This window comes from Colias eurytheme, chromosome 3 (assembly GCF_061535395.1).
Source record: "Colias eurytheme isolate Ceu_HAF_F1 chromosome 3, ilColEury1 Martin Lab GWU primary, whole genome shotgun sequence".
NCBI classification, from domain to species: Eukaryota; Metazoa; Arthropoda; class Insecta; order Lepidoptera; family Pieridae; genus Colias; species Colias eurytheme.
In genome coordinates this window covers 2484384-2510464 of record NC_142982.1, presented here as the reverse complement: position 1 = coordinate 2510464, position 26081 = coordinate 2484384, and the positions used below count along the sequence as shown (strand labels likewise).

The window sequence follows — 26081 nt, the reverse complement described above, 5'->3', positions numbered from 1 at the left end:
GCGCGGAGATCGACGCAACATTGTGGTTCGTGTTTAGAACAGTTGTGCCCTTCATTTTCCCCTTGGACCCCTAACCCCCCCACCAACGGTTTGCGAGATATTCGTGTTGTTTCAACCGTCCTTTGTTTCAATCGTACCCAGTCTACCCTAATTTTTTTGTTTTCACACAATCTGTTGGTTGCCTGGAAGAGATTACTTGTTAGTAATAAGGCCGCCTTCTGTGTTGAATGTCCTAGTTTAAGTTTTATTGTACCTACTATTGTTAATGTTTGCAGCATAATAATGAATAAAGCGTTTAAAATAAAAATACCTAAACTAAATATATTACTGTACAGTTTCGTCCAATTTCCAAATCATATATCGTTTTGTGTTTAGTTTGAAGGATGTTATCACATATAAATTAATGAATTCTGATTTGAAAGACTATTTTCTGATTTATGTATCTGGTCAGTGGTACCTAGGTAACAAATCGATAACATAATAAAGCTTGAGCATAGGCTTCAGTACCTACTATCCTAATCTTAATACTATTTTAAAGGCGAAAGTTTGTATGGATGTATGGATGTTTGTTACTCTTTCACGTAAAAACTACTGAACCGATTACAATGAAATTTAGCACACATATAGAGGGTAACTTGGATTAACACATAGGATAGGTTTTATCCCGGAAATCCCACGGGAACGGGAACTATGCGGGTTTTCCTTTGAAAACGCGGGCGAAGCCGCGGGCGGAAATCTAGTACTATTATAAAGGCGAAAGTTTGTATGTATGGATGTTTGTTACTCTTTCACGCAAATACTACTGAACCGATTACTATGAAATTAAGCACACATATAGAGGGTAACTTAGACACATAGGATAGGTTTTATCCCGGAAATCCCACGGGAACGGGTTTTTCTTTGAAAACGCGGGCGAAGCCGCGGGCGGAAAGCTAGTGCTATATAAATGTAAAATGTATGTAACTTGTATGCAAATTTGAAAATGTCCATTAAGATTGTAAATTCATAAGAGTTATTACTAATTATTCTTTATACTTACAATTTGAAAATGAAGTAATAAATCTAATAGTACCTAAGTTTTAAATGAAAACAAAGCTTTATACGTCTTATTAATATTATTTTATTTACAAAATACCTACTTATAAATAACTAGGTACATAGTTTATAAATAATCAACAATACAATAAAACAATAAATCTCTCATATAACAAGATCTCCTATCAAATAAATCAACATCTTTTGTTGAAATAGGGTTTCTTTTCTGCAATTTTTTTTTCATCACTGGTGTTTTTCGTGGTACTGTATATAGGTTCCCCATTCCTGATTTACCAAGCCAGTGTCGGTTAAATGCAGCACGTACATGTCGCCCAAATATAAATTTATCACACGTATGAAATTTAAATATGTATTTCATATTTTAATCTTCTTTAAAATCTTCTTCAAACTGTTAAACCTCCGCTTGCATGGTTTATTCACATTTTCCCTTGTGACGTCACTCTTCAACATATTCAACTCCATTCTTGAATTAGTTATTGTAAAAGAATTCATACTTATTGTTTCAGAATATCCCAAATCGCTGGTTGAAGCCATTTTCGACACTGAAATATCGCTGAAGGAATCCTTCCTTTTAGCTTTTACACGCCTGGACCTCTTCACGGTGTTTAAATATTCTTCAGACGAAAATGTAGTTTTTGGAAGGTCGATTTCCACCGGTATGCATGAAGATGGCTCTGCAGGACTATCAAGGTCTATTGGAAGTCCCCACTTATAATCAAGAGCTCGGAAAGCTACACTAAGATGCAAATGAAGATCCATTGTTTGATTACTGATTGAGTTCTTGCTTGATCGAAGTTCGAATGTGAAATGATAGGTAATGAAAAAGATACGTTTATTTATATGAAGTCTTAATTATATTTCACATGTCATTAATTGAAAGGGTTAAAATGTGTGGTTAATTAATTAACCCTTTTTGCATAATAATAGATTAATTAATGACAATTATTTAATGATTTGTATACATGTTGAAGGTGATTTGTATAATTTATTAATTCGATAATTAAGGAAAGGTGTGAAAATGTAATTATCACAACTTTGTACATGTAAGTAGTTATACCTACTATAATATACGAATAAAAAAAATTGTTGTTTTATTTTTATTATACACCTATATTTTAAATTTTAATGTGTATGGCATAGTTTATTGTAATAATTTCAGATTCAAACCGAAAATGCATTTAAATTAGTTCACCATTTTTATTAAGTACTTAATATTTTTGTTATTTTTCTATATGAGTGAAATAAATTTTCTTCCTTCAAGCTCAGTGTCTTTTTAAGCCATATACAGGGTGTAATCGTTAAGTGTGCACAGGCGATTTTTCCGTAAGTATTACAGATAACAAAAAACTTTAAACTGATATCGAAAGTACATAACCTAATGAGTAAAATGGCCGTAATAAATTTTTAAAAATAAATCGAGGAATATCAAAAAAATTATCTTTAAACCCTCCCATACATTAAGTATGAAATATGAATATCCCGTATACATTTAATATGAAAGATTTTAGCTTTCTTTTTCTTTTTTGGTTTTCTGCTTTAATTACTTCGCAAATTTGAAGTGGCATTTTCCACGCTTTTTCCGGACATTTTCACGCATTTTCCGGATATTTTCCGGGGATTTCCCGAGCATTTTCCGGGCATTTTCCAGGCATTTTCCACGCTTTTTCCGGACATTTCCACGCATTTTCCGGATATTTTCCAGACATTTCCCTGGCATTTTCCGGGATTTTCCAGACATTTTCCGGGAATTTCCCAGGCATTTTCCGGGGATTTTCCGAGCATTTCCCGGGGATTTTCCGGATGTTTCCCAGACATTTTCCGGACATTTCCCTGGCATTTTCCGGGAATTTTCCACGCATTTCCCAGGCATTTTCCAGACATTTCTCAGGTATTTTCCGGGGATTTTCCAGACATTTTCCGGATATTTTCCGGGAATTTTCCAGGCATTTTCCGGACATTTCCCTGACATAGCCTGTAAATGTCTGGAAAATCCCCGGGTAATGCTTGGAAAATCCCCGGAAAATGTCTGGAAAACATCCGGAAAATCCCCGGGAAATGCTCGGAAAATCCCCGGAAAAAGCATGGGAAATTCCCGGAAAATAACCGGAAAATGCCTGGGAAATGCTCGGAAAATGCGTGGAAATTTCCGGAAAAACCGTGGAAAATCCCTGGAAAATGCCAGGAAAATATCCGGAAAATGCGTGAAAATGTCCGGAAAATATCCGGTAAATGTGTGAAAATGTCCGGAAAATGCCTGGAAAATCCCCGGAAAATGCCTGAGAAATGTCTGGGAAACATCCGGAAAATCCCCGGGAAATGCTCGGAAAATCCCCGGAAAATGCCTGGGAAATTCCCGGAAAATGCCAGGGAAATGTCCGGAAAATGTCTGGGAAACATCTGGAAAATCCCCGGGAAATGCTCGGAAAATCCCCGGAAAATGCCTGGGAAATTCCCGGAAAATGTCTGGAAAATCCCGGAAAATAACCGGAAAATGCCAGGGAAATGTCTGGAAAATATCCGGAAAATGCGTGGAAATGTCCGGAAAAAGCGTGGAAAATGCCCGGGAAATGTCCGGAAAATGTCTGGGAAACATCCGGAAAATCCCCGGGAAATGCTCGGAAAATCCCCGGAAAATGCCTGCGAAAATCCCGGAAAATGTCTGGAAAATCCCGGAAAATAACCGGAAAATGCCAGGGAAATGTCTGGAAAATATCCGGAAAATGCGTGGAAATGTCCGGAAAAAGCGTGGAAAATGCCTGGAAAATGCTCGGAAAATCCCCGGAAAATATCCGTAAAATGCGTGAAAATGTCCGGAAAAAGCGTGGAAAATGCCACTTCAAATTTGCGAAGTAATTAAAGCAGAAAACCAAAAAAGAAAAAGAAAGCTAAAATCTTTCATATTAAATGTATACGGGATATTCATATTTCATACTTAATGTATGGGAGGGTTTAAAGATAATTTTTTTGATATTTCTCGATTAATTTTTAAAAATTTATTACGGCCATTTTACTCATTAGGTTAAGTACTTTCGATATCAGTTTAAAGTTTTTTGTTATCTGTAATACTTACGGAAAAATCGCCTGTGCACACTTAACGATTACACCCTGTATACTACGCAAGTCCTTGTTTGACTGCCTATGAATATTATTGTCGCTTACGCCTTATAAACACCAGAGCATAATTATCCTTTATATAATCATTCTGCATTAGCAAAATAAACATTGCTTTTCTAGTTTTAACGGCTTTTGGTGTAGGCTTTTTTAAACCATTTGCTTTACTTGCTTTGAAATAGCTGCGGTGGTGCTACCATGTGGTGGTTGGTATTGAAGTTTAAGTTTTTCGTATTACAGCTAATATGTAGTTATTATTCTGTGGTATTACTAAATACCTTCGCTTTGTTGGTTATTATGTAGTCAATTTCATTTTCCATTTAGTGTTGAGCTTTATGCGAAAAATGGATTCCACTAATTTTTCTCCGTTTCTACTTCTTTTGCCTTTCCTGTATTTCCCTATTATATTGTCTACTCGTTATTTGGGTACCTATTTGTACATTGAAATCTCTCATCTATACATATAATAAATCTGTAGAAGGGTCAATTCTGTACATTGAAAATATTTAAAAAATAAATAGCAGGGGGTGTTACTGGATCGATACCAAACCCAAATATGTGATTAAAAAAATTTTTGTCTGTCTGTCTGTATGTGAAGGCATCACGTAAAAACTAACGGTTCGATTTCGATGAAACTTGGTATAATTATACCTTATTATCCTGGGCATAAAATAGGATACTTTTTATCCCGGAAAAATACGTAGAAATAAATAAATCTTAATTTTTCCGCGCGGACGGAGTCGCGGGCGGAAGCTAGTGTGAAAATAATTGTTTTTTGGCTTCTTTGAAACAGGCGAATCATTCACACGATACATATGTAAGGGTGCTTGCCTCATTTCTTTCCTTGTCTTTACCCTGATACGTAATATTAATAAAATAATATAATAGAATATATACATGTAATAAAATAAATAGCCATTTTATTTTATTACAGAGATGGATTACACAATAAAATACAGGAATGTAATACTTTTAAGAGGGTAAAAATAAAATATCTAGGTATCATCATAATATAATATTTTTATTTACAACTTAAACTATTTATTTCATTTCTTTTTCTTCTTAGATTTCTTGTCATTAACAGCTTTCTTCAAGTCCTTCTTTTGTACCTAAAAAAATAAGAATATACAAGGTGTACTTTCTTAAAAAATCAAATTATTTGTAAGTAAAAATTACATTATGCATCTATCTATAGGACAAGAACTGGTGCATTCAACATACTATGGTATGGACGTTAGCATATATCTATAGGATAAGTTCAATGACCAAAAACGCACATTGTGTGAAAAAATAACTTCTATTGTGTTGTGGCAGTGAAGAAATGCCACGACTCTTTGCAGCAAAGAATCAGAATTTATGAATCTGATGTTTTAAATTATTACTAACAAATTTTATAACTGATCAAAATGTATATAATAGACATTGGCAGTTTGCTGAGCAGATCGATAAAAGTGAATTACTGTGTCCATTTGAGACAAAAAGATTATAGAATCCTACTAATATTATAAACTAGCGACCCGCCCCGGCTTCGCACGGGTATATAGTATAGGCACGCTCTTGCCGCACCGGGTGGCCGGCCGGTACCGCCGCAAACGCTACGTCCTGCAATTTTTAAATCTGTAATATCTTCGAAAATATTCACTTCAATTATACGGTGTAAAGGGCCATATAGATCTATATTAAATGAACAATGTATTCAAGGTATTTAATTGGTTTAGGATTAATGCTGTATTGGTTAAAATCGCTTCGAAAATTAGCCATTATTTGTCGTAAAAAGTAAATGACAAAAAAAAGTTATTGTGGGTTATCCATAAGAGATAGACATATACCATCACGGACTTTTCTGTAGACCTTTTCAATGTGTACAATACTTAGTACATTATTTTGATAAAACTCGTAGGGTTCAGCCTGCGTTTGCAATGTAAGCGGATAAAATTTAATTAATTACGACATCACATTAGAAACCTCAAAAATAACAGTACTTCTCCACTATTTAATGGATGTTATTATACATATAAACCTTCCTCTTGAATCACTCTATCTATTAAAAAAAAACCGCATCAAAATCCGTTGCGTAGTTTCAAAGATTTAAGCGTACAAAGGGACATAGGGACAGAGAAAGCGACTTTGTTTTATACTATGTAGTGATGATGCGAAAGTTTGTGAGGATGCATGGATGGATGGATGTTTGTTATTCTTTCACGCAAATACTACTGAACCGATTATAATTAAAGTTGGTATGTTGGTGTAGCTAAAGATTCGGAATAAGACATAGGCTACATATTTATCTCGGATATTTCAAATACCATAGGTGTTTCTTTGAAAACACAGGGCATTCTAGTTCATTATAAATACGTATAATAAAGTCTTACCTTTCCATAGTTACTCAAGAAATGTCCAACATCATTTTTAGATCCTTTCTTTTTCTTTTGCCCAGTTGTTTGCATTATACTTTTAGATTTCATTATTTCTTTCTCTTCTTTCTCCTTTTGCTTCTCTTGTTTCCTCTTACTCATGAGTTCCTTGTAATTTAAATATGCTTTTTTTGGAGGTTTGGCCCCTGAAAATATGAATAAGAGATATGAGATGAGTTTCACATTATAATGTTATTTCTTGATGAAACTATATTTAACAACTAGTTGCGCTTTGCGGTTACACACGCGTGGCTCCGCTCCTATTGGTCTTAGCATAATGATATATAGCCTATAGCCTTCCTCAATAAATGGGCTATTTAACACCAAAAGAATTTTTCAAATCGGACCAGTAGTTCCTGAGATTAGTGCATTCAAACAAACAAACGGTAAACTCTTCAGCTTTATAATATTATTATAGATATGTTAATATTTTAGAGACTGAGATAGACATTAATTAAACTAAAATATGAACATGGGTGCAATTTAATTTTATAATCAAATATTTCATTAATATAACTTCCTAAGTAGTTTATATTGCTACAATTAATTAAAATTGTGATTCAAGTAGTGCAAATGCAATCCTACACCATTAATTAACCAATTAAAACATAATTTTATCTGAATTATAAGATCTTACCTAAACTAACCGCTAACGCAATTTTAGCTTCTTCTTTCTTCGTAGGGTCAAAACCAGACATTCCAAATTTAACTACCTCATGTCGGATTTTCTTCAAGTCTAATTCTTTCGATGGTCCGGTCGGTTTATTGATAATATTGTCAGAATTTTCACTTTCTACATTTTGCTTTTTCTTAGGTTTATGCGCCTCAAATTTCACGACTTTAAAGTTGGCTTCAGCATTCTTTAACGCAAGGGCTGCTCTGGTTAAAACTAACGACATTACTAATTACTAATTATTCTAATTAATAAACGAAGAAAAGTACGAAATTCTATCAGTATTTGGTTTTTCCGTAATTTATTTTTGACATTGATGTGCGGACTACACCACAGAGCAAGTAAGACTACACAGTACACGTGCTCATGACATTTTGGTCACAGATGCTGCCATTTGCTTGATTTTACTTTTAAAATATAAATCCCACGCAATCCTTTTTATAATTTATTTCAAACAATTCAGTAGAAAATTACCTGTAAAGTCAATTAAAGAAAATATTTAGACATAGTATTTGAATGAGTAGAAAGAAAATTCTTATCCCATTTTTATTAATAATCTTGCAACATTATCATGATTCATGATGTCAAAGTCATCCTAGTACACATTTCATTTGACAATGTATTTGTATCGATATTCGATACACCAATCAGACTGCAAAGTATTTTATAATAGACCAATGGTGAGATTTAGATAAATAAAAATGTCCAATAGGCGATTACTACTGCAAAATACAAATTCTTGACTCTTGTTTTTAAAAATATTGCAAAGCTAATTTCGCATCCTAGTATTTTTGAATTTTCAATTTTATTTTCGTGCTTACTGCCTGCAGCCTGACTGAGTTAATTTATTTTTGTGTTTGTTGATACAGATGCGGTCACGTCTTATCTAAAAATAATGTAACGGATAGTGTATAGCTAATATTAGAACGGCAGGTGGAAAAGATAATATTTTTAACATTCGCATTTCGCACTCCGTATCTTTCAGTGTAACATTCCAGACTGGGCTATTTATACTTGATTTCCGGATAGTTAAATGCTGAATTTTAAGCGAATAATTAATAATAACATCTACCTCAAATTAAGCAAAAATAACTATGAGGAATATGTTTAGAAACTCGAATACTCCGGTAAAGGCTGGAGACTTAATTTTGTCTGAAGAACCCTTTGCGTATATTTTATCATCAAAAGAAAATGGAAATCGATGTGATAATTGTCTACAGAAGTAAGTAGTTGCAATGTTTTTTTATTTTATACTAATGCTGTTAATTAATGTCTACTAAAATAAATACTTAAGTATATTAAAATTTTCAGCTGTCGAGTTCTAAAGTGTTCTGGGTGTCAGTTTGTTTATTACTGTGGAAAGAGTTGTCAGAGGGATGCGTGGAGTGATCACAAAGTGGGTATTTCTTCCTAGTTCTTTAAATTATAATTAAGTATTTAAAAATCAGACAAAAACATCAGGACTACTCAGAAAGCCCAAGTATAGAGGACCTGTAATTTTAATTTTTAAATTTTTATTATGTAAATAGGTATACTAACATTTTATATTTAATGTGGTTAATTCCTCAATATTCTTTGTAAGGTAAATTGTGGTTTTTATTGTGTCTACAAAAATAACAATAATTTACTTAAAAGGTCTGTTCAAACATACTGATACTAACTATATATCAATATTTTACATAATACTGTATTAAAATACGTTCATTTCTTTCGTAACTATATTATTCAGGATGCAGTAACAAAAATTTATTTCAATATACAGTGTAAACTCTATATAACGTCACTTAAGGGACCGTGCATTTTTCGACGTTATAGAGAGTGGTCGTTAAATGGAGAGAAAGGGAAAATTACATGATTGGTCCAGAGACAGGAATATTATTTTGACATTGCCTATGAAACCATGTTATCATCGCTTGATCAAGGTCTTCATATTGAGGTTTCTTCAATTTTTTGGCAGATCGTCCATCTTCTTCGGCATGCAGAATTTTTTCTTTATTTTTCTACGTCTGCATTTCTGAGAATCTTCGGTATGTCAGTAAAAAAGAATGTAAACAACTAGATTTTCATTGATTTCGGCAACTTAGTCAGTACTTCCTAGTCCTAGTTCCTAGTTGTAATGTCTTATTGTGGTTGTTAATTAGAGTGAGCGTGATGCTATATGGAGTGTATTATTGTATAGACAACAATATAAACCAACCAAAGTCGAGAAATCTTGACGTTATACGGAGTTTGACGTTAAATGGAGTGTCGTTATATAGAGTTTACACTGTATATTGATGCTGATTGCTGAGGTGTGTCTTGATGGATATTGGCATAGTGCCATTTCAAAATGGGCTTGAGTAAAATATATTGTATATTCTATAATGAAGAATAAATAGATTTTTTAGATTAGACCAATGGAATTCAAGGGCATTTATTGCATAATTTTGAAAGTAAAACATACTTATGGTCCGGGAGCCAGCAGCAGATTTTATGACCAAGTTCCTCTCAAGCGGTAATTAGTAAAATGCATCAAAGTATAGTATTATGAAGCCTCGTGAACGTCAGCTGGAGCTCGGTTGGGGGGAAGAGCGGTTGTAGCCTCCCGTATCAGCTGACGGTTTTTCCACCAAGATACAGCCAGCTGACATATATATTTATCCACAGTTACATATAAGCTATCATCAGGTAAATTTTTGTTTGAGAGGAAATAACGGAAAATAAATTTTTCTTTAAATTTAACTTTCATGTTCGAGACACCAGCTGACGTATAATACACCATGTTGTAACCAGCTGACTATTTTTTTTCGTTGAGATATTGGGTTAGCTACAATTTGACAAATTTTTAGCTGAGAGGAAATGAATGAATGAATGTATTTTTTTTCCTATGTGCGTGGGAGGCTACAACCGCTCACCCCCCCAACCGAGCGCCAGCTGACGTTCACGAGGCTTTATAAGACTATACTCTCATGCGTCTGACGAATTATCTCTTGAGAGGAAATAGTTAACCAAATTTGCACCTGGCTCCCTAACCATTATAAGAATGTATATAATATATTTTCAGTTTTCACACCATGTTTGAATTCAAATATAATTTGCAGTTCTTTCACTACACATATTTTTTTACTTATTTAATATCTAATATCTAATCTAATATCTTAATACTATTATAAAGGCGAAAGTTTGTATGGATGTTTCTCTCTTTCACGTAAAAACTACTGAACCGATTGTAACCGATTGAAATTTAGCACACATAAAGAGGGTAACTTGGATTAACACATAGGATAGGTTTTATCCCGGAAATCCCACGTGAACGGGAACTATGCGGGTTTTCCTTTGAAAACGCGGGCGAAGCCGCGGGCGGAAATCTAGTCTAGTCTAGTCTATCTAGTCTAGTCTAGTCTAGTCTAGTCTAATATATATTATAAAGGCGAAAGTTTGTAAGGATGTATGGATGTATGGATGTTTGTTACTCTTTCACGTAAAAACTACTAAACCGATTACAATGAAATTTAGCACACATATAGAGGGTAACTTGGATTAACACATAACTAGGATAATTTTTTATCCCGGAAATCCCACGGGAACGGGAACTATGCGGGTTTTCCTTTGCAAACGCGGGCGAAGCCGCGGGCGGAAATCTAGTATATTATAAAGGTGAAAGTTTGTATGGATGTTTGTTACTCTTTCACGTAAAAACTACTGAATGGATTTGAATGAAACTTTACCACAATATAGCTTATACATCAGAATAACACATAGGATAGGTTTTATCCCGGAAATCCCACGGGAACGGGAACTATGCGGGTTTTCCTTTGAAAACGCGGGCGAAGCCGCGGGCGGAAATATAGTTAACCATATATGTGCTGATTGGAGACTTTTTCGATTAAAAAAGGGCTCAAAATCGGTTAAAATAAAAATGTTGGACCTCCTCCATTGTGAAGAGGCTCGATATAATGGTAGTTCATATAAATAAAAGTAAATTAATTTGTTTTCCAGTGGGAGTGTGCAAATTTCAAGAGAGTAGCACCGAAAATAGTACCAGATGGGGCCAGAATGTTGGCCAAGATTATAAATCGACTGAAGAGAGGCGATGGTAACTCTTATAAGGCATTTTACACACCTACCTCATTTAGAATGTGGAAGGATCTTATGTCGCGTAAGTTTATGTGTTTTCTCTATACCATTGAATATAGTAGATTCTGTAAGAGTAGTATTCTGTAAGATTGTATAGAAAAAAAATGCAACTACACATGTAAAAAAAAATAAAATATATGTATATGGATTAACGACATATAGTTAAGAGAAAGTATTTCCTGTCTAAAATACATAACGCTTTTTCTGAAAAATGTTAAATACTAATTATTGTTACCTTAAAAGTATAATGAATACGATTTTTAAATTTTACGTTTTTCTATTTCAGATTATTCAGACCTAAAGAAAGATAAGAAGAGGATGGACCATTTCACGACGTTATGTGTAGTTCTTTATGAATATCTAAAGGACATTTCATTGCCAAATACTGTAGATCTCATGGGATTGTATGGGCGAGTATGTTTTATATAACTATTTATTATTTACTAAGCTCTCATCCCAGATCCACCTGAGATTTTTTCTTTAGAATAGGTGCAGAAAAAATACATATCCAAATTATTGCAACATTTTATTTTTAATTTATTTTTTTTATTGAGATCTGCAATCAGTCGCAAGACTTTAATCAGATGAGGTGACTTAAATAAATTATTGCAACAGAAAAATATATTTTTCTGGTGAAACAATAATTTTGTAATTTTTCATGCAATTGACAACCACAATAAAATGTGTATTACCCCCTTTTCGAAGGAAATGACTACTGAGGAGAAATTATGTAGGATATAAAATATTTTGAATAACAAAACCATATTCAAATGTATTTGCCAGTGAATGTACAAAAATAGAAAATATCTATGAAAGTAGCGTATATAAATTAAAATTCACCTATAATATATTTTTTTTGTAAACTTATTCTCAACCAATTTTCAGATGGTAATCAACAGTTTCACAATACTAAATGTGGATATGAACTCAATAGGTACAGGTATATACATAGCTGCGTCGATCATAGACCATAGTTGTAATCCCAATGCAGTAGCCACTTTTGATGGCAAGACTATACATATAACTGCTATAAAGGATATGCCTTGTTTGGATTGGAAACAGGTATTTATGAGGCAATTGAAATTATAAGTTTAGTTTTGAGGACTGAATAGATTTGGATGAAATTTCGCAAAAAAAATAATACACAATGACATTTTTATCTGGGCTTCAAACAAGCCTAGCTGTTGCTAGTTTTATACACATAAAAGTTACATTTCAACCAAAAAGTGTAACTATTTCGAGTTTAAATAACACAGAAAATAAGCCTAATCCTTAATATGTTGTATCTAAAAACAATTAAAAAGTACTAAGGTCTTAAATTTTAATCATTTTTTGTCTATCTTCAATCTATCTAAGAATCCTATAATGATATTTCTTAGGGTGACACTATTCTGTTCTCTTATTTGCATATTCTTTTCTCTTATTTTAATTATCTATTCTTAGGAAGACACTTTTTATTTGATACTCTTTATTTACCTATCCTGTTAATATCTATCGATTAACAAATTCCAGATACGTATATCATATATAGATCTAATGAAAACGCCGTTCGACCGCCAAACGGAGTTATTGGAGAACTATTACTTCGCGTGCGAGTGTGACAGGTGCATGGGTAAATGCTTTCGATGTGCATACTAAGTGTGTGTGGATATTTAGATAAAAAAAATGAGGGTAGTTTTTAAAATTGTGTAAAATAATTGAGGGTAGTTATAAAAATCGTGTGTTACACTTGAAGCTATTTTTGAAAACTGTCTTAAAAAGTGAGGGTATTTTTATTAAACGATATTTTTACCTACCCGTTTTACCTATGTCTATTATTTAGACGGTTGAATTATTTACCATCCAATTTGTTAAATTTGTAATTTAGTTTTAAATTTCTTCCCTGCTATTCTTGACCAGCTGCTCGCCCTCTTTTTACTTAGTTGACCTGATAAATAAAAAACAAATTACTTAATCACTAAAAATCACTTAAAAATAATGTAGCTATCTACAGTTGTTTCTGAGATTACTATGTCCAACTAAATATTTTAGATATTAAATAAATGAAATAAACCAAATGAACGCCAAGATGTATAAAAACCACAGTTTTCATAATATAATAATTCCAATAATTTTGCATAGAAGATTGTGCTAAAAAAAATAACTTGAATCAAAAAGAAGCATGCAGTTTCTTAATTCTCAGCTCTATCTAAATATCCATATACTATAATCTTATCGCTTTTTCTCTTACACTTCAGTAATGCTATATAATAAAATCATTAGTAAGTAAATAATTGCAACCCTTAAACACTTATTTTTATATGGTTTTGTGTATGACAGATTTTTTACATTATGACTTGAAAAAAATTGAATTCTATAGAATATGCCCATTTAACTAAGGGCCGATTTTTCAATGCTTGGATAAAACTTATTCGTCGAATAATTTATAAAACTACCATTTAAAATACGTATTCTAATTGCCCGTATTTGACAGTTTACGTGACATTTTAATATTATCGTGTAATACTTTATTGGACGGATAATTTTTATCCAAGCATTGAAAAATCGGCCCTAAATCTTTTAATTATCTATGAACATATGACTGGCTTATAAAGCATATAACCAAGTAATACTTTTCTAATTTTAATTTATTTACATTAATGTTAATAGCAAGATTAAGCACAAACAGCATTATACCCGAGTTACAAATTATTTCTTTTTATATAGCATCACTGAATTTACCATAAATTCTTTGCAAATTATATTCCTTTGTGAGCCAATCTTGAATCTATATTGTTTCGAAATTTTTTAATTGCTTCCGTGCTGTAAAAGCATTGGCTAAAATTTAAACTAAGTATAAAAATACTAATTACAAAAAACCAATCAATTTTAGATGAAAGCCAATTGAAATACCTTCATGCAGCTAAATGCCTTAATTCAAGCTGTGATAATCCAATAAATATACAATGGAAAGAAAATTGCCAACTCGTCATGAAAACTGAGAAGAAAAATAAAATTGAAAATGGCGCCATAACTACCAACGGAACGGAAACGGAAGAGAGTAATCTACAAAATGGTGTAACAAAAAGAGATGAACATATAGACAACGGTTTGGTAGACAAAGATAGCAATATACAAACCAATGGAGAGAGTGATATGGAAAATCATGTTTTGGAAAGAGATGGAATATATTGTTCTGAATGCGGTACTCATTATACGGATAAACATGTCGAAGTTTTCAAAAAGACGATGGAGTTTTCGGAATTGCATTTGCTGAATATGAAAGAAACTACTGTTGCTTGTATCCTTTTTAAATATTTGCTTTTACTGCTTTTTGTAATACATATTTCAAAGCTTTTCAAACTCCAATTTCGACGGTCAAATCGAGTTTTGTTTCAAAAAAAAATCTGCTTCCATCAAAATTTCCATTTAAATATTAGAATTTAGAATCATAATTCACTTTTCATACAATAAAAGGGCTGATCTGTTATGAAAATTTAATTCCAAATATATGAAAGTACAAAAATGCTATTTCATATTTGAGTATTGCTATTTTTTTTATGTCAGAGTAGCAATGGGGTAGCCTGATATTAAGTGGTCACCACCGCTTATTTAATATTTATCTAATCAATTTAAAATAGATTTTTAACCAATTGACAAACTCTACTCAATTTTTTTCTACACGACTTCTTTAATAATTTCCTCAACCCAACCCAGACGTGGACGTATGCAAATACTGCATAGAGCGGCAGGAGGGTGTCTTACACCCACTGAACGTGATGCACGCACAAACATTGGACCAGGCGTTCGATGCACTGGTCCAAGTGCAATTGTGGGAACAGGCTTGTGTTTACGCGGAAAAACTGTTGCCTTGTTTTAGGTACGTATAATAGATCATCTATACTAATATTATAAAGCTGAAGAGTTTGTTTGTTTGTTTGTTTGAACGCGCTAATCTCGGGAACTACTGGTCCTATTTGAAAAATTCTTTCGGTGTTAGATAGCCCATTTATCGAGGAAGGTTATAGGCTATACTATCATCACGCTACGGGCAACAGGAGTGGAGCCACGGGGGTAAAACCGCGCGGAGCAGCTAGTACTATATATACTATCCTATTTTAATATTATAAATGCGAAAGTTTGTGAGGATGAGTATGTGTATGTTTTTGTTATATTGTTACTCTTTCACGCAAATACTACTGAACCGATAACTATGAAATTTAGCACACATATGGAGGGTAACTTGGATTAACACATGGTATAGGTTTTATCCCGGAAATCCCACGGGAACGGGAACTATGCGGATTTTTCTTTGAAAATGCGGGCGAAGCCGCAGGCGGAAAGCTAGTTTATAATAAATGTTAGAAATTCTTCTGTTGAATATGTACATGTATGTTTGTGTATGTTTTATCCAAAAAAATATGACTGCGTAGATACTAATTTGTACAGTAATTAAACTATTATCTTGTCTAAAAACTAGTTCAATTTGTAGCAGAAATAGTAAACAATAGATAACCAAAATATTTGGCCTATTTTAACATAAAAATACTGTGCTAAATATCTTGAACTAGTATGATTTATTGAGGCCAGGGTCATCATTGTTGTTATATTCTAGTTTACTAATGGGACATTACTAGCGAAAATATTAAGTTAAAAATAGTAATTATCAGTCAGTATGTAGAAAACTTATTAGTCTAAAAAGAGCATTCCAATCTACATTTATGTAAGTATGTACAGTATATACGGAAATTAAAATATACAAAATTGTATTAGCTATAAGATATCTATACTAATACTAGCGGTCCGCCCCGGCTTCGCCCGTGGTACATATGAAAAATAGATGTTGGCCGATTCTCAGACTTACCCGATATGCACAGAAAATTTCATGAGAATCGGTCCACCCGTTTCGGAGGAGTATGCAGACCATAGAAATCTAAATAACAAGACACTAGAAGTCGTAAGCGTGCGTGACCTTGTCGCCACTCAGGTGATTTGCACATCACCAGTGCATTCGTCACTGTTCAGTTGCTCTGGAGACCTATGAGTGTATACATGGTGTGTTTCAGCAATTCCCATTGCGGAAATTCTTCCACAAGTTGTAATTATAATTATAAAGGAATAATATTTCATCGAAAATATTTTTTTTTAGAAATAATGCCGTTTTTCCTTAAAATTATAGAATATTTACAAGTATTACGAGTGTCACCATAGTAATCGAAATAACAATGAATGACACAGTCGACCATTCTTATTATCACGTTTGTTCGTATTGGAGCAAAAAGTCTCATATACTTAGGGATGTTATTCTAAAATAAACCGTAAATTCGTGCGTTAGGATACATATTCAAAAGCTTAATTTAATAGATAAGTTAGTTTTCACTAAAATCAAGCTGTCCAATAAAAGGCATAGTTTACTTGTGTGTACTGTTTAGCTTTCGGTTTGAATGTGTTGATTTTGGCGACAGCGGTTTTCATACGAATTATGACATTAAAGCACTTCTATGTGTCTTGTTATTTAGATTTCTATGATGCAGACTAACATTGTGACACGAGAATTTTATATATAAGACTAGCGGTCCGCCCCGGCTTCGCCCGTGGTACATATGAAAAATAGATGTTGGCCGATTCTCAGACTTACCCGGTATGCACAGAAAATTTCATGAGAATCGGTCCACCCGTTTCGGAGGAGTATGCAGACTAACATTGTGACACGAGAATTTTATATATAAGATTAGAAAGGGGAAATGTAACGAAATATGTACCACGGGCGAAGCCGGGGCGGACCGCTAGTAAGATGATAAAATGACAAACGTGTTATTACTTACCAAACTATTAATATCACAATGAAAAAAGTCTTGGTTTAAGTTTGTTAAAATGATGTAACTTAGACCTATTTGAATTAATTTAAAAAACTATTACCATTTTGCCAATAATTACATCTCACTTACTTTTAAGTCCATTTCTAACTTATAACTTCATATTTCTTTTTCCAGGTATTATTATGGTCCCCTACACCCACTACTTGGCTTATTGCAACTGAAGTATGGAAAGATATTGCTGTACAAAATGGATTTAACAAAGGCTGTGATTCAATTCAAGGGTGCTGAAAAAATATTGAAAATCACTCACGGAGAAAAGCATCCGCTATACAAGGAGCAATTATTGCCCTTGTTACATCAAGCTATAATAGAATCATCCTAGAATTAAATATTTATTTGTATAATAGGACCTCTTCACAATGGGCAGTGTTGGCCCAACAAATGATGGTCAATGATTGCCACGATATGGTGATTATGAATAAATAACTACAATAATGGCTGTGACTAGACAGTTAGGCCCTCTACACTATCGTGATTGCGTCTATTTGCACAACGCTGCCCATTGTGAAAAGGGCCATAAGATTTAGTAATCGTCAATTTTTTTTTATATAATTAGATGGCTCAATAAGATTATACTGTAGAAACGGAATGGCAATAGTGTTTTTTTAAGAGTTTACAAGGACCAATAACAGATCTGAACAATCTGCCTTAGATATTCTTAATGTCGAAATATCAATTTTTTTTGTATGTCAGATCAAATGTCAATTAGTTTTATGATATGGCTGTGTGTGCAATAAATTATTTCGATTTCAGTTTGTCTTTGTTATTTTCCTTGTCCAAGTCAACTTAAATGGGAATGGTGTGGGGTATAGTTTGCGTACAATACAATGTAAACTTTATGAGAAAGTTATTGAATCTCATTAGTCTTTAAAAACTTGCAAGAAATAGAAACCTATGAATAATTTTCAAATGTCTGAAAAATCTTAAACATACAGCTCACAAGTTTTGGAACTATATTGTATGCAAATACTCAAGAAATGTCAGTTATTCTTAAATTTTTTATTTGTCTGTAAGTATGTTAACAAAACCAATTGTCGGTACGTCCAGCGTATGTCTTCGCGTCTTGTCCGAGTCATGTTGTCTGTTCTGTTTAGTTGAACCTTGGTCTTTTGTTAGGCACCTCTTCCTCAGCCTCTATGACTTTTATTCTTACACCGCAAATTTCTGCCCCATGTAAGGTTTTGATTGCCATATCTGCCGACTCAACAGTGGAGTAACGCGCGTAACCTACTGTCTTATTCGGTAAAGTATAAACATTGATAAGATTACCGAAACGACAAAATATATCACGTAAAACTGTTAGTGGAGGAGGTTGTGGCTTACAAATCAAAAAGCACCTCTTGGCTACAGGGCTATCAATATCTGCCAATGGTTGGGGCGACGGCAATGCAACGCTGCAGTAATTCAAATCACCAGCATCTGGAATATTATCATCAGCAACACCAGCTGTTGCCACTTTTATGATTTTGGAAGCCTCTGCAATTGCTTCGGCAAGTTTAGCTAAATCTGGAGTTTGGGAATTCTGTGTAGAATTTATAGCATCCTTCAGCTTGTTAACAGTGTTAGGTAAATTGAATGAATTCTCCTCATGTTGACCAAAGTTCAGGTTGGCAGGTTTGACAAAAATCCTCTGGCCTGGAGGATATTCAAACTCATTTAATTGCTCGAGTGCATATTGGGCACAAATTGGATTGGAATATTCAACAAAACCTTTACTGAAATTCGGAACTATATCAAATTTATCATACCATAGCTTACATTTTATCATACCAGGTATTATATTAAATAGCCGCGCTACATGCATTTCCATCAAAAAAGGACTGCACATGAAATGTAGACGAGTAAAACCTTTCGGTCTCACATTCATCATAGACATGATAGAATTACCAGCCACTAGTGAATTTATATTTGATTCAAATGTTGTCTCAGGGCGTCTTTGTCCTTTAGGACTTGCAAAGATAGCTTGGTAACGTCTATCACATTGCTCAAATGCAATTGCAGCTTCAGAAAATTTTCGAAATTTGACATATGCAAACCCCCTAGGAGCTCCTGTATTTCTGTCTCTTTGCACCAAGACATCTTCAACAAACCCATACTGTTGAAAATGTTCTTTTACATGGTCTTCATTCATTTCTTTAGCAATATGTAAGAATAAACGTCTATATTTTTCATCATCGAGTTCATCCGTTTGAATATCCGATCGGTTTGCAGCTACCATCACTTTAAGCTGACGACATCTTAAAGTTTTTCCATGCATGTTTTCAAGAGCAACTGCAGCTTCTGATGTTTTTGAGTATTTTATAAATGCTATTCCTTTGGGCTCGCCGGTATTATAATCTAGTGGAATTCGCAGATCATCAATGGTGCCAAATTTTGAAAATTCATCGCGTAATGTTTCTTCTTTTAAATTACGATCACAAACAACAAATAATCTGGAGTATATAGGAACATCTTCGCTCCGTTCTTCATTACGTGAATATTTACGGCTATTATCCATCCTCCACACTTATTTCACAATTTCTAGTGTTAAAAATTCTTTTAAAACTATAATAAGAATATGTTAGTTTTATATGATGTTTTAGCAAGAAATTCATAAAATGCTTAAAATGAGTAGGTATTCTTTTGTCAAAGTAATCAAAATCAAATCCCTTCCCAAATCCCATTTCCCAAGCGCGAGCCAGCGCGAGGCGCGAATCGCGATCACAGCAATAGCCGGCAATAGCCAATAGCTGAATAGCATAATATTTTACTCTATGGGTTATTGTGATTTGTGGCCAATCACCAATGGCCATAGCCAAAAAGTGACATTGACAATTTTATTGTTAAAAGTTTGGTACAAATTACAACTTATAAAAACGAAATTTTAAAAACCAAAGTTGCTCAAAATTAATCATGTCAGGTTTTTTTTGGAACGAAGATCCATAACGTCCGTTGCAAAAGGGGTTGCTATAGTTGTACATTAAGCAGTGCCGCGGCCACGTCTACGTGCGCGTGTTTCTCTGCCTGTCCTCCCCAAGAAGCTTATATCTAACACTGGAGATTGCACTATGACCATTAACTTGTCACAAGAAAATATAACCTTGAATGATGTCAGTGTTGTTTTTTGTCTCTTTCTGTGGGTGACCACACTGGTTTGTATATTCAGGATTTTTCGAAATAGAAAAAACTAAAAATCATGGTCTATAAATAATAACGACATATATTTTTAACAGTATTTTTATTATAATTACTGGTCAACTTACAAGAATTATCACCTTTATACGACATACAATTTTAATTGGTAGAGAATTATAGTTTTAAATAACGCTTGATAACTTTTGGCTACAAAGCTTGGATATTAACCGATATACATCATTAACATCCTTTGTAAATAGAGGAAAGTTGTGTTTTGCATCAGATGCTGTTTACCAAATTGTAAGTTACTCAGATGTTCTTTAAACGCGTTGCTTCGACGGGTCAACTTCAAGCCAAAAACATCAAATTAAAACTGTTTATAGCAGTATTTTTTTTCTGGGTCGTAATCCTCAGTAATTTTACCCTTGATAGGCACATATATTTCTTTTTACTTCATTTTTTGGAAAGCTGAAATACGTAAAACAAAAAAATATTAGGTTAAAAAGTATAAATTTCAATGTAAAAAAGAACAAACCACAATATGTGAGTGCAATACCGATGTCGTGTGTTGTTTCATCTATACTAATATTATAAAGAGGAAAAGTTTGTAAGTATGTATGTATGTATGTATGTATGGTTTTCACGCATAAACTACTGGACCGATTTCAAAAATTCTTTCACCATTAGAAAGCTGCATCTTTACTGAGCAACATAGGCTATATTGCATTTTCAAAAAAATTAGAGATCCTTACCAAAAATGCAATAATGTAACCCAAGGTGTAAAAAAATCCTCAATAAAACTTCTGTCATCGCGTGCGCTGCGGAATCTATTGAAGATAGAACAAAAAAATGTTATACGGTATTATAGAATGGATCAATATCTACAAGAAAGTCCGCGATACCATATGTCCATCTTCAGTAGTTATGTTACTACAACAACTTTTTTACGTTTTCAAAGTAAATAGAAGTGCCGACAGTAATCAAACCATGTTATCCATACACATATATTAATCCTTATCCCATTAAATGATGTTTTATTATAGACTGTTTCAATACCAGCAAAATACTTTTTAAATGAAAAGAATTGGATATTCCATTCAAAAGATATAACGAATTTTTAAAGGTGTCAATCTACAGAAAATAGTAGGTAAGTATACCTACTGTTCGAGCAGGCCGTAGTGCGGGGGTCACGGAGGAATTCTACCAATATGCGTCTTGACGGAACACAGTGGGGTTTTGGTCGGTAGGAATCCGACATAACCCACGGCCCCTCCCCCGGAGGCCGTGGGTATCTATGAAAGATTTCCCCACTAAAAAAAAAAAAGGCCGTAGTGCGGGACGGGGTAAAGGTGATTTTCATGTGATTAAAAATTAAACCTGTCCGACCTATAGTAGACTTTTCACTGTAACGATATCGGTATCTGTGCGGGTGAAACCGCAGGGCATTGCTAGTGTTTTTATATACAACGTTCACAGTTTTCCTGTAGTTTATTTAGTATCAGCATTGCACCCGTGCGAAGCCGGGGCGGGTCGCTAGTTACTAGTATAAAATTTTTTAAAATGGTGTTCTAAATGTTCATCATAATATTGTTTAGCAATATATTATCGTCGCTATCCGTAAAAACCCATCATCATGGTTACCTTACTTGTTAAATTTGTTTGTTGAAAACTTGTTGAAAAATGATGAAAGTATTAGGAAAAGAACTTATTTAACATGATTGCTTAGTAAAATGATGATAAATTTGACGATTTTTGCCATTAAAATGATTCTTAACAGGTAAATGCATGAGTATTGAGGAATATTGTAAATAACGTAAATATACACTTGCCTGTGAAATTATAGGCCAGAATTTGGTGTCTAAAAACTTCTGCAATTTTTCACAATGCAATACATTATTAATATTCGGAAAATATTTATTAAATACGCAACAATATTAACTTATATATTCGAAGCGACGCAATTTTTTTGACACTTATGCCATATTGTCAAAGTGAGAGTTGCTACAATTTTATTATGGTAACTACCCATAATCAGGGAGTATCGCTTTTTAATAATTGGTTCAGATACTTATTTTATTTAGCATAAATAATAATTGTCTCATCCAACAATGCTTCTGAATGACGTTGTTGGCAATTTATCAACAAACTCATGTACAAAAACTAACCTTTTGCACAGAATATTACAGCATACATAGTAGCCTTGGGAAAACTTCGTATTAACAGTGGCAATACCAAGTTAGGTGTAAAAGTGATAGAACACAACAATTTTCTTGTTACACGTCAAATGTTCATACCGAAATCTCCAGTGTATAAGATATAAGCTTCTTGGTCCTCCCTAATATTTAAAACTTCGTTCCATTCGGGTGTCCCATATCACCCCTCAAGTTTTTGTTTTTATACCGTTGGTCAGGCTTTATAGTTTTATTGGAATATTTTTTTTATTATATAAGTTAACGTCACTTTAGGTTATATCTGTGGATTTTATTTATATTATTAATCACCATTTATGAAATTTATATTTAGGCCAGCCGCACATCGTAAGAATTTTTCTGTCAGAAAATTTCTGATGCCCGCCGGACGCACTCTTTTCATATATTTTGTTAAGGACCCCGCATACTATCACAATTCTGACGTGTCTGATGTCCGCCTCTGATGGGCGCCGGATGCAAACGATCGGCCGTCAGAATTTTTCTGATCAGAAATATGGAAGGCACTCTCTCCATACAATTTTGTGTAGACCTCGCACATCTGTCAGAAATTTCCATCAGATATTGAACGGATGCCGTGGAGGATGCATGCGTTTACTTTGCAGGGCAAGACAAGATGACAGAAATAGAAGATTTGATTACGGAAATTTAAAAATGAAAAATAATTCCTCATGAAATTTAGGTATTACATGTTTCACGTGAAATTGGCTGTCATGCAATCTTCTGCAACTGAGTCGATAAACCCAGTATAGACGTTTTATTTTATTTTTATTAGTAGAACAATGATGCTAATAAAAGTAACTGATCGTCATCCATTTTGTTACTTTTTCTTACTTTTTGTAAACCCAAGACTATACCTACTACCTATGCTGCCGGCCAACCGCGAACTTAACTCATACCAACTTGCCGGAAGGAAATTTCTGACAAGAGTGCGGTGTGGTGTCAACGGGTGTCCGAAATTTTCTGACAGAAAAATTCTTACACTGTGCGGCCGGCCTTAAAGATGTCTGTCTGTTTGACGCCAAAAATCTTTAATTTTGTTATTTTTACATGACAATCAAGACAAAAATACGACAAGTAATAGATTAGGCATAACGCGCTAGAAGTTTCACTTCAACAATATTACAATCACCTTCCTACTTTGTATAGATAAAATTGTAAGAATAATATATTGTTAAATAATGTTACTTCTTGGTTTCTAAATTTTATCGTATACGAAATTAAATATACTCAAAATTTTTAATATTATAAAAAAAATATACGTATTAATAATTTTGTATTTAAAAACCGTTTAATTCAAACGCATAACTTTTTTATTAGATGGCAACACTGCATTTATTTATGCCAAAAACAGTATCTGTTTCGATTTATTTTGTGCTTGTATTATCAAAATTAAACGCGTTTGTGGCATAGAATGCATTTAATAATACGACCGAATTGAGAATATAAACGTGGGAATTGCATACATTCTTGTAATCAACAAATTTGTGGTTAAATCGAAAAATAAACAGTGGCCCTATCGGGTATGTCAGATGCATTCAAATGGTCGTGAGCAGTCGAGGGGCGCAGTAGTCTTCTCACTGCATATCATATTACTTCAAAACATTGAGCCCACAGGTGCGGTACCCTGAGCGCACAAATCAATATCATGATCGAATGATAACCTAGCAGTTTCTGGAAAACGTTCTAGTCTACTTCTTCCATTAGAATACCCACGAATTTTATTTGGACTTTAGTGAAAGACTTTCAATATGTTCAGTGAATCTTATGAAAGAAGGCTGCTGCAGCAGTGCAGCCCTGTGAGCAGGAAACAGTCTGTGCTGGTCAGGCCAGAACCTATGGATAGATTTATTCCATGCAGATTGGAAAATAATTGGCAGACAAGTTTTCAAGGTAAGTTTAATCTTTTTTATTTTATTGATAATGTTATTTTTACTATGTTGATTAGTCCCATGTAAACAAATTTAGATAAATGTTATGTAGGTCAAGGTATTGAACATAATATTATTAGGACATTCCAAATGACTATTTTTTCTTGATTTTTTCCTAATGTTAGGAGATTCTCCATCAATACATATTTATTCATTTTTATCACATAAGTTACATTTAAAACTTGGAAAAACATCATTTATGTAAAATACACTGTAAAGATTTTATAGGCTTTCCGAACATTTATTATCCTTATGTTGGTGTTTTAATGCAAAACTTTAATTTTATAAATATTGGTTTGCCTTATTTGAATTAGTCAATAATGGAATTTATTATTTTCCCGTCTAATTAAATGAATAAAATATTTTACGTCTATCTTGGGATAGTCAAAATCAGCCAAGTCCAGTTAAGGCAAGTGTTTAATTAATCATACTTAATAATTTCGTACTGTAATAAATATATTAGGATTAGTTCTTTACAATAGGAATATTTTAATTATATGAAATTCTGATTTACTTTCAATGAACAAGACAATAATTATTTCTAAGTAATACTCATTTAGACACATTAGTTAAATACTGATGTAATGATTACAATATGACAAAACAATAAGGAAAATGTATTTATTATCTGTGCACAATAAGTGAACATGATTTGTCATCATCTTATGATGTACATTTTATGTAATATTTTAAATATATGCGATTGCGGTGAATAAGCGTGACCTCTACAATTTAGTTAATGTGCGGCAATCAATAATAAATTTTGTTTCACAAGTTAAATTAAACATATACATATTTTATGTCCAGCAGTTTTTAAAAAAAAACATTCTTAATAATTGTAATATACAAAAAAAAAATGTATTTTATATAGTAATAGTAGGAAAAACTTGGCATAAAATATTTTAAATCAAATCAAGGAATAAAAAGGAAAATGTTTTCATTTATCTTCATGCAACACTGATTTTTTTATATAATTAACACAGGAAAAGTTATTAAATTTAAATAACCTATAACTTTGTTGGTAATTTTAATTTCTCAATATTACAAGCTCCGCTTTACCTTACTCTGCTAAGTGAAATTTAGCAAATATAAAGTATTATAAAGTATATTTAAATGCTTAATAATACTTATTACTTTGTAGATAATAATTTAAAAGTTAATTATTTTAGTTATAGGTACTATAAATTTAATTTTTATGTAAATTGTAGTTAAAGTAGATTCAATGGTTCTTTGTAGCACCATTAAAGCCAGACAAACAAACACAAATTCACATAATAAAATATATGGTAAAATAAAGAACATAGATATTACATAAAAAAATATTTTAAAAGAGGATAGAGTAAAAAATTAAAAGCAACTTTTTATGGAATGAATCTTTTCTAATTACAATAATTTTTTTAGTCATAAAGCAGAATTATTTTATAAATATCAAAGGATTTTATTTCACTTAATTAATGATGATAATTTTTAATAAGATTTTAAATATGTATCTTTTTTGATATGAATTTCTAAATATATTTTTTAACTCTTGCTGCAGAAATAAAGTTGGTGGACTACACAATTTTTTTATGATATTTGATATAACAATGGAACTGATAAAT

At 32.9% G+C, this 26081-nt stretch overlaps 4 protein-coding genes across 4 annotated transcripts in view; 2 read left to right on the top strand and 2 right to left on the bottom strand.

The window, feature by feature from the left end:
• Positions 1 to 5171: 5171 nt before the first annotated feature.
• Positions 5172 to 7586, bottom strand: LOC149909393 (40S small subunit processome assembly factor 1). Its single transcript, XM_090119382.1, has 3 exons — positions 7219 to 7586; positions 6540 to 6727; positions 5172 to 5276 (listed from the first exon to the last, which is right to left on the bottom strand). The coding sequence occupies exons 1-3, from the start codon at positions 7478 to 7480 to the stop codon at positions 5214 to 5216; spliced, it is 513 nt and encodes a 170-aa protein (XP_089975508.1). The 5' UTR covers positions 7481 to 7586; the 3' UTR covers positions 5172 to 5213.
• A 436-nt stretch (positions 7587 to 8022) lies between these two features.
• Smyd3 (SET and MYND domain containing, class 3) lies at positions 8023 to 17980 on the top strand. Its single transcript, XM_090119380.1, has 9 exons — positions 8023 to 8476; positions 8566 to 8650; positions 11233 to 11392; positions 11657 to 11784; positions 12256 to 12432; positions 12883 to 12982; positions 14243 to 14650; positions 15067 to 15229; positions 17343 to 17980. Exons 1-9 carry the CDS (start codon positions 8349 to 8351, stop codon positions 17548 to 17550), a joined length of 1557 nt encoding a protein of 518 aa, XP_089975506.1. The 5' UTR covers positions 8023 to 8348; the 3' UTR covers positions 17551 to 17980.
• A 228-nt stretch (positions 17981 to 18208) lies between these two features.
• On the bottom strand, positions 18209 to 19822 carry LOC149909391 (RNA-binding protein 45-like). The gene has a single exon (XM_090119381.1). The coding sequence runs from the start codon at positions 19723 to 19725 to the stop codon at positions 18319 to 18321; it is 1407 nt and encodes a 468-aa protein (XP_089975507.1). The 5' UTR covers positions 19726 to 19822; the 3' UTR covers positions 18209 to 18318.
• Positions 19823 to 23904: 4082 nt separating this feature from the next.
• Positions 23905 to 26081, top strand: part of fzr (fizzy and cell division cycle 20 related) — a 60651-nt gene continuing 58474 nt past the window's right edge. Inside the window, exon 1 of the mRNA XM_090119376.1 lies at positions 23905 to 24442. Within this exon, the coding sequence (XP_089975502.1) occupies positions 24301 to 24442 (142 nt within the window). The 5' untranslated portion in view covers positions 23905 to 24300. The remainder of the gene's footprint in view (positions 24443 to 26081) is intronic.